A 10053-nucleotide genomic window follows, 5' to 3' on the forward strand; every position below is an offset into this window, starting at 1 on the left:
GTTTGCAAAGCATGTTACAAGTGAATTTGATTTTGATTTAATTAGCAAAGATTATCGGTCCCCATTTTTAGTCTTTGGTATGAGTTAGGTGTCAGACAGACTAAAAACATACTATGGATTAATGTAACCTTTGAGCTGGGCTGGGTTGGGATGGGCTCAGTATCAGAGGCACTAGAGAGCAGAATAGGATCATTCACTGTTTGTCCAAACTGGTATGTAATAAAAGTAACATTTCCCAAATAAGTAACCAGCTGTATCAAGCCACTATTTGATTGTCTCAATACAATAACTGACTTGCTTTACAATGTCTTCTATAAACTTTTTTATGCTCAAACTGTGGTAAACCAGATGACATATTTGCCATAGAGTACTTTTTATTCCTGTTCAGACAGCCAATAAAATCTCTTGTTTCAGAGTTCCCTCCTACACTGTATTAAAGCTATGTAAAGTGCCATCACATAAAAGGTGCCCCGTTGTCAGACCCTCATTCTATACAGTGCAGAAAGGACTGATGTTACAATGATGATCAGACATTGGGCAATCTTTTTGTTTTATGCCAACTCCGGTAAGACATTTTGATTTAGATCCTTTAAAACAATCTATATATTACTGGCTTTTAGAATCCATTTGAATTACTTTGAAGCAAGTATTTTAGATGTTTTTACGTCTTTATCTTGATCTTTGATCCATGTTTGTTTGGATTTACAGTTTGTGCATTAACCAAGGACATTGTTCAACCAAACCCAGTGATGGTTACTCACCGGGGAGCTAGTGTGATTATCACTTGCTTTTTGCCAACTGATGTGAATACCGATGTTGTTTGGTTCAAGCAGACTCTTGGACAGAAACCCCTTCTCATGACATCGAGACTTTCCAGTGGACAATATTTTTATTTCAACAACTTTACCAAGAATTTCACTGATACTAAACATCTGAGTGTGAAGAGAGGAGTTGACAGCTTTAACCTGACCATCTCCAAGACAGAGCCATGGGACTCTGCTACATACTACTGTGGTGCTATGAAAGTGGGCAAAGTCAAATTTGGAGAAGGAACTGTATTGATTGTAAAAGGTAACTTAACTTCCTTCCCTAATTTGGGATTTAAATTTTGCACCATTAAATTAGAAATGTACTTTAGGATATGGCACTAAATGTACAGTATATATCAGGCAAATACAATATACACACTATGATCTTACTCCGTCACTCTCTTCAGGTTCAGAGTCCAACAGCATGTCTGTGAACCAGCAGCCTGTGTTTGAGTTAGTCCAGCCAGGAGACTCTGTGACTCTGAACTGTACAATACACACTGAGACCTGTGCAGGAGAATACAGTGTCTATTGGTTCAGACATGGCTCAGGAGAATCCTGTCCAGGAATCCTTTACACCAATGGAGACAGGAGTGATCAGTGTGAGAAGAGCATTGAGACTGGGTCTCCTACACAGAGCTGTGTTTACAACCTCCCCAAGAGGAACCTCAACCTCTCTGATGCTGGGACTTACTACTGTGCTGTGGCATCATGTGGGGTGATACTGTTTGGAAACGGGACCAAGCTGCATGTTGACCGTAAGTGATACTTCTGATATGTTCAGATATTATTTCATGGTGCCTTGAATAAACTCAATGTCTGGTGGAGCAAAATGTCCTGAATCTCCACTGTCACTGTCTGTATTTCCACAGATGGTTGTAAGGAGGACCATGTTTTCATGGTGTACTGTCTGGGTGTAGCGTTGGCTCTTTGTGTCATCCTCATCATTGTCCTTGGTTGTTTTTTGTGTAAGATGACCAAGAAAACCTCTCTGCTGTGCAGAGGTAAGCATTATCATTGCCCACAATATATGATCAAGCTGTTGGTGCGGTATACGATACGTTTTAGTCATGAAACTGATTGTATGATGATGATGATGATGATGATTCCTTCATGTGTTTTTCTAAAAGGAACGCACCCTCAGACAAGTGGTCTGGCAGTCGCCAGTTCTCATAACCAGGTATGCAGACCATAAAGATATATAACAGTTTTGGGTGAACTGCAAACAGATCCTTCTATCAAGATATCAGGTAATTTCCTGATGTCTTTGGAATGTATTTTGCTATTCCTCTTAGGATCAAGAAGACGATGACACACTCACGTCGGTCCATTACGCTGCTCTGAATGTCATCCACAAGAAGCCAAAGACCCGGAGACACAGGAGCGCCATGGAGAGAGACACTGTGTACTCTGGGGTGAGGTGCCAAAACATGGACTGAAACATCAACTTTTGCTCTTTAATTAATAATGTGCATTGATTTTGTGTTTTCTACACTGTATGTATAACTATGGCTTTTCATTGTGTGTTACAATCAGTTGTATTCTGTTCAAGCTCCTTTTAATAACTTTTCATGTTCAAAATTGCGCACTCTCCTCAAACAACAGCATGGTATTATTTCACTGTAATAACTACTGTAAATTGGACAGTGCAGTTAGATAAACAATAATGTAAGCTTTCTGCCAATATTAGATATGTCTATGTCCTGGGAATTTTTCCTGTTACTTATAACTTCATGCTAATCGCATTAGCCTATGTTAGCTCAACCGTCCCGTGGAAAGGACACCGATCCCGAATTAAAACCTCTTAAGGATTACCCCCTTTTTTTTCAATTTTTGCCTAAAATAACATATTCTTGGTACCATTTGAAAGGAAACACTTTGAAGGTTATGGAAGCGTGAAAGGAATGTAGTAGAATATAACACAATAGATCTGGTAAAAGTTAATAAAAAAAAGAAATGCAAGAGAAAGGCCATAATGTATTATTCCAGCCCAGGGACAATTTTGATTTTGGCCACTAGATGACATCAGTGTATGAGCACTGTGTATGAGCACTTTTAGACTGATCCAATGAACTGTTTTATTTCTATTAAAAATGTTGTATCAAGATTGCCCAAATGTCCCTAATTTATTTATTAACATTGGTACTGTTGTGCATTTTACAGTAGATCCAATAAAACATTAAACTGCTTTCATATAGAGATCTTGTTCGGGTTGCATTCATATTTGTCTCTGTTCTTAAATTTCACCCACAGATTCAGTGTGCAACAACCATATTCGGCTTACGCTCAATGTCACAAAGCTCTTTTTAGTTCGATAATGCACTGTAAATATGCATCTGGTGTTTTAGTTTGTCTGAAACAATTTTTTAGATGTATCCTAAAAACATCTCTGCGGTGTTCTGACTGCATTAAATAGATTTAACACAGCTAAATTCATCTCTAACCCCCAGCAATGACTGTCAGTCCTCATCACACGCTCTCTACACACACCTCAGTTCATCTAAACCATAAACAACCATGTCGCTCTCTTCATGAGAAAAGCCTGAACTAAAAATAAAAATCTTAGCTGAATATAATTTGAACAGTATATTGTTGAGAGGCTGATTTCAAGTATGACAATGTACACATTGTGATTTAGCAGTTTTCAGAAACTGTTGACAATATGTGAACGTATCAGTCTACCTTGCAGGACTGCAATTCATTTATCTTTCAATATGGAGCAGCAGTGTATATTGAAGCTCCTGTGACTGCTTCACTAATAGAGCCGCATTAATGTTTAGAAGTTGTGAAAATGTTCAAAATGTTGAATCCATGAAAACGTACTTTCCTGTGATAGTTTGTGTCTAGCCGAAATAGTTGTCAAACAAGTGCCCAATAAACACAATGTGTGGCTGTTAATAATCTAAAACAAGGTAATATAGTTAGTACATGCTTATTAGAAGTCTATAACATGTTATAAACCCATTTCTGCATCATGTATTCACATGCCTCAAACAGGCCAGGCATTCTACATCACTGGATCATTACTACTAACATCAACTAAGTTATTATAAAGTGTAGCTAAGTTATCAGGAGGAGCCACGCAATCACTCAAAATAAAAGTGATAGTAGAGTGATCTCTATATGACGAAGACAATGACAAATGTTTACGTGTAGTTAAAAAAAATATATTTAGTTCCAGGGAGTGGTTGAATAAGAATGGGAGACAACCTATTTACACCCACCCCCACACAGTGAACAAGTTCCCAGGTACTCTGCAGACTTCTGTAATCCCAAGGTGAGGCTGTATCTACGCTTTGGTCAGGTGGGCCTGCTGGCTTTGTGCACACAGGACCCTCCTACCTGCTCTCTGTGTCTCTGTGTCTCTATGTGGTTTTCAGCAGGATGTCTATGTGGTGTCACTGTTGTTCTCACTATCTTTACTTGTTGTTCATGTTGCCCCTGACAGTTTACAGCCACAACAAAACAGTTATTTATTAAACTGACTGAAATATATATTTAGTTATCTGAAATCAGTTACAAACCACCAAGAACTGCTGATGAAAACTATTTGAACTCTCTGAGTTAACTGTCTCATGTGTGATACAGCACCCTTTATTCTATATCGATGGGATCAGGGGGAGGGGTGAGTTTATGATGATGTCATGGGAGAACTTTCAGTACATTCTCAATCAGACAGCACAAAAACTACTGCAGGTTCCTCTGTAAGAAGGAGACCAATAGAGGAAGATCCTCCTTCTTGATTGCTTCTCATAAGAATCACACTAACCAGAGAGAAAAACAGAGTGGATCAAATGTGTCATGTATTGGTTGGAAAGTTGACTGGTTGACTGGTGTCCAATCATACATGCACTCTCGGGTGTTACACATCAGTCAGTGCATGTTTCTGTGAAGGATATACAGGGAATGAGACTGACATACAGTAGACTTGTTTCATTAAGTTGTTTTCCCATACGCACTCTGCTCTACCCCCCTTCACCTTTATACTGTAAATGACAAGACATATTCTAGACACAACAGATCTTCTACTGGTCATCTGGAGTATTGTAACTGTTGAATGACCAGCTGGACAAATAATATTTGTTTTCTTTCAAATACTTAAGGTACACTTATATCAAAGAAGACATGTATTACAAAGACAAAGTATTACAGAGTCTTAATATACTTAAAAGAGACATGCACTGTGCAGTGGCACTACTGAGGTTAATTAGAGGATTTGGGCTGGCAAAAAAAAGGGCAAAAATATACCTATGCCATATTTAAAAGGGCATTAGTAACCAACAAAGGTCTGAAATTAATAGGCCATGCTATTGCCACACTAATAATATTATTTAATGTTGGAGGCCTAAGATGAAAACCAAGAGCCAAAAATGGAGGTTGTATACAGTATGCTGTGGGCGAGAAACTTACTACATTTTGGATTAATTTTACCTCTGGGCTAGGCTGGGTTGGGATGGGCTCAATACCAGAGGCATTAGAGAGCGGAATATGATCCTTTACTGTTTGTCCAAACATCAAAAGAAAATTGGTCTTAATGAGTTTCATTTCGCAAATAAATAAGCAGTGTATCATCCACCATTTAATCAGCTTGATCTAATAACTCTGACTTGATTGTCTTCTTTAAAAGTCTGTCGGAGCTGCTCAAACTATTGTAAACACACTTGCTAGACTGTAGCTTTTAATCCTGTTCAGACAGCCAATAGAGTCTCTCAGTTCATTGTTCCCTCCTACTGTATGATGGCTACATGTAAAGTGTCATCATAAAAGAGGTGCCCCGTTGTCACACCCTCACACTATACAGTGCATAAAGGATTGACATTACAATGAAGATATGACATTGGATAATGTTTTTGTTTTACACCAACTTCGATAAGTAAGTAAGAATTTTAAAAGTGGATTATTTTTCAAATAATTTCATGCCATAGTATTTTGAATCCATTTACATTAGTTGTAGTATGAATATGGAAAGTATAAGAGATGTACTGTCTTTATAATGGGTAGAAATAATTTTTGATCCATTTATATTTTTATATTTTACAGTTTGTGCATTGACTATGGACATTGTTCAACCAGACCCTTGTACTGAGATGGGAGGTACTGTGTCTCTCCCTTGCTTTTGTTAATCTGATATGATGACCATCGTTGCTTGGTTAAAGCAGACCTTTGGAGAGAAACATCTTCTGATAGCATCATCATTTCACCACGCTCAAGAGAGTTCATATGTCTACAACTTTACCATGGACTTTAACGAGACTAAACGTCTGAGTGTGAAGAGACAAGACGGTAGCTTTAACCTGACAATCACCAAGATAGAGCTAGGAGACTCTGTACATACTACTGTGGTGCAATGTTAGTGGGCAAAATCAACTTTTAATTGCTTTAATTGTCCAAGGTAACTTAACTTCCTTCCCTAATTTTGGATTTTCATTTTGCACCATAAAATTCAAATAAATTGGCGATAAATAAATATAGCAGGAAAATACAATTTACACACATTGATCTTACTCTGTCACCCTCTTCAGAAGTCTGTCGGAGTAAGTCCAGCCAGGAGACTCTGTGTCTGAACTGTAGAATACACACTGAGACCTTTGCAGGACAACACAGTGTCTATTGGTTCAGACATGGCTCAGGAGAACCCTGTCCAGGAATCATTTACACCCATGGAGACAGGAGTGATCAGTGTGAGAAGAGCCATAAGGCTGGGTGTCCTACATAGCAGTGCATTCGGGAAGTATTCAGACCCCTTGAAGTTTTTGACATTTTGTTACGTTACAGACTTATTCTAAAATTGATTAAATATGTTTTTCCCTCATCAATCTACACACAATACCCCACAATGACAAAGCAAAAATAGGATTCTAGAAATGTTTGCAAATTTAAATGTGAAATATGAACATTTTACTCAGTACTTTCTTGAAGCACTTTTGGCAGCGATGTAAGCGCCTCAGGTCTTCTTGTGTATGACTCTACACGCTTGGCACAACTGTATTTCGGGAGTTTCTCCCATTCTTCTCTGCAGATCCTCTCAAACTCTGTCAGGTTGGATGGGGAGTGTCGCTGAACAGCTATTGTCAAATATCTCCAGAGATGTTCGACAGAGTCCAGGCTCTGGCTGGGCTACTCAAGGACATTCAGAGACTTGTCCCGAAGCCACTCCTGCATTGTCTTGGCTGTGTGCTTACGGTTGTTGTCCTGTTGGAAGGTGAACCTTCGCCCCAGTCTGAGGTTCTGAGCGCTCTGGAGTAGGTTTTCATCAAGGATCTCGCTGTACTTTGCTCCGTTCATCTTTCCCTCGATCCTGACTAGTCTCCCAGTCCCTGCCACTGAAAAATATTCCCCGCAGCATGATCCTGACACCACCGTAGGGTTAGTAATGGCCTGGTGATGAGCGAGCCTGGTTTCCTCCTTTTTGGCTTGGCATTCAAGCCAAAAAGTTCAATCTTGATTTCACCAGACCAGAGAATCTTGTTTGTCATGCTCTGAGAGTCCTTTAGGTTTCTTTTGGCCAACTCCAAGTGGGTGGTCAAGTGCATGTTACTGAGGAGTGGCTTCCATCTGGACACTACCATAAAGGACTGATTGGTGGAGTGCTGCAGAGATGGTTTTCCTTCTCCCATCTCCACAGAGGAACTCTGGAGCTCTGTCAGAGTGACCATCGGGTTCTTGGTCACCTCCCTGACCATGGCCCTTCTTCCCTGATTGATCAGTTTAGCCGGGCGGCCAGCTCTAGGAAGAGTATTGGTGGTTCCAAACTTCTTCCAATTAAGAATGATGGAGGCCACTGTGTTCTTGGGGACCTTCAATACTACAGATATTTTTTGGTATGCTTCCCCAGATCTGTGCCTCGACAATACCGTCTCGGAGCTCTATGGACAAGTCCTTCAACCTCATGGCTTTGCTTTTGCTCTGATATGCAGTGTCAACTGTGGGACATTATATAGACAGGTGTGCGCCTTTCCAAATCATGTCCAATCAATTGAATTTACTACAGGTGGACTTCAATCAAGTTTTAGAAATATCTCTATGATGATCATTGGAAACCTGGATGCAGATGAGCTCAATTTTGAGTTTCATATCAAATAAGGTATTATGTTTTTTAATTTTTAATACATTTTCAAACACTTCTAAAAACCTGTTTTTGCTTTGTCATTATGGGGTATTGTGTGTAGATTGATGAGGGAAAACAATTATTTAATCCATTTTAGAATATGGCTTTAACGTAACAAAATGTGGAAAAAGGGAAGGGGTCTGAACACTTTCCGGAAGCACTATAGGGCTTTGTCACTTTATATAACTGTGAAGAGATAGCAGATCCTCAACTTTTAAGCCAACATCACCAGTCTATGGGTAAAAGTGTTTGAGAAGAAATAGTAGAAAATCATTTTAAAGTACTGTATATTTGTTTTTTAAGTTTCAGATCTGTTGGGTGATCAGAGTAAGCTTATTTTTGTCATCATTCTATCTTGCCTGACAACTGCTGTGATTCTGAGTGTGATTGTCAACATTTTCCTCTTCATGAGAATGAAGAGGTCACGATATGAACACTGTGCAGGTACAGTAAAAGTCTTCATACTAATAGTAATAGTAATAATAGTTACAGATCATAAAGAAGAGTGAAGGCTAGCCCTCCTCTTATCACTTCCCTCTCTGGACATTGTTTTCATTTCACAAGCCTACTTTATTTTAAAGCAGGAAATATGACATACATAGTATGTTTCAAGTGTTTTGAATATTTTGTTATTAATCTTTTAGCGGGGACCCCTTCTCAGCACAGCCAGTATGGGAAGCCTTATGCCAACACATCAGACCAACAGGTTAGCAGAATTGCTCTACCGAGAGTGAGACTGGATAAGAGTATTATAGCTAAATAGTACAGCACTAGATTTAACCCAGAGTCTGAATTGAGTGAGTCTGTGTTTTATCCCCACAGCTCCACAGTGATGATGATGCCCTGAACTACACTGCCTTGAAGTTCACTGACAAGAAGAGTACCAAGCCCAGGAGACAGAGGAGAGAACAGAGAGAGGAAGAAACCATCTACTCTGGTGTGTCAGATAGACAGGATGTGGCAGTCCTCCAATCAGTATCACAGGCGGCCGGTGGCACTTTAATTGGGGAGGTCGGGCTCATAGTAATGGCTAGAACTGAATAAATGGAATGCTATTGAGCACATCCAACATATGGATATCATTCCATTCACTCCATTCCAGTCATTGTTACTAGCTGACCTCCCCTAAGCAGCCTCCTGTGATCAGCATAATTCTAAGTTAAGCCCCACCCCTCCTCTGAACTCCACTTTGATCTTGACTGTGTCCGTGTGACCTGGCTATTTTGTACACTTCTGATTTGATGAAGAATGCCATTGCAGGGGCCAAGCTTCACCATAATTTCCCCCAAAGTATGAAAGCTGATACTAGGATGGTTTCAGTAGTATCAAATCCTCACCAATAGTGGCTGAGGTTGACTGACTGGATACATTTGGTTTGGTAGAAGTGTACAAACAAAATGTATATGATGATTTTCAAATGTCTGAACTCTTCCTTTTCATGATAATAGTTGTAACATGGAACTCTGTAACCTGCCCTTAAACATGTGTGATATTTCAATAAACATGTTTTTATTTCCTACGTTTAATGACTTGCCTTATTCTTATTACTTATTTGCCCTAGGTATCAAAGGATCTTTATTTTGTCAAAAAGGTGCCAACCTCACCAGAGTTCACTTCCTCCTGAAAGCTTGAACTGCCTTCTACAGACATGAAGTGAGAAATGCAATGTAAACCCCCTTGTGTATGTCAAAGAGGACATATGTACCAGTAGTCTCAGCCACCGACCCAAATGATGAAAAAATACAAACCAGTAACTCTGACTTTACATCATTTGAAGGGCTGCTCTAACTATGGTATGTCACAGGACACATGTTAGATTGTAGTTTTTATCACGTTTTATGCCTGTTCAGACAGCCAATAATACCACTTAGTTCAGAGTTTCCGCCTACATCATAATGATTACCCAATGAGTGTCAACATATAAAAGGTGCCCTGTTGTCAGACCCCACACTCTATACAGTTCAGAAAGGACGGTAACATGATGATTATATATTGGACAATTGTTTTGTTTTACGCCAATTGTGGTAAGAAAGAAAAATACATGTGGATGCTTCTACTTTTTTTTATGTCAGTCTTTTTTAATCCATTTAATAGCTATGTAGTCTGAATAATGATAGTATTGTATAATTCTGTACT

General features: G+C 39.2%; 1 protein-coding gene and 1 long non-coding RNA gene across 2 annotated transcripts; both read left to right on the forward strand.

Annotated features, from left to right (window-relative positions):
• The first annotated feature begins 600 nt into the window (after positions 1 to 600).
• Positions 601 to 3008, forward strand: LOC106577671 (uncharacterized). Its single transcript, XM_014155990.3, has 5 exons — positions 601 to 1071; positions 1217 to 1567; positions 1682 to 1813; positions 1940 to 1989; positions 2105 to 3008. The coding sequence occupies exons 1-5, from the start codon at positions 750 to 752 to the stop codon at positions 2246 to 2248; spliced, it is 999 nt and encodes a 332-aa protein (XP_014011465.2). The 5' UTR covers positions 601 to 749; the 3' UTR covers positions 2249 to 3008.
• A 3562-nt stretch (positions 3009 to 6570) lies between these two features.
• On the forward strand, positions 6571 to 9436 carry LOC145861763 (uncharacterized). The gene is made up of 3 exons (XR_014381407.1): positions 6571 to 8361; positions 8562 to 8623; positions 8740 to 9436. It is a non-coding gene; the product is annotated as an uncharacterized LOC145861763 (long non-coding RNA).
• The last annotated feature ends 617 nt before the right edge of the window (positions 9437 to 10053 follow it).

Source organism: Salmo salar, chromosome 18 (genome assembly GCF_965601325.2).
Source record: "Salmo salar chromosome 18, fSalSal1, whole genome shotgun sequence".
In the NCBI taxonomy this organism is placed as follows: Eukaryota; Metazoa; Chordata; class Actinopteri; order Salmoniformes; family Salmonidae; genus Salmo; species Salmo salar.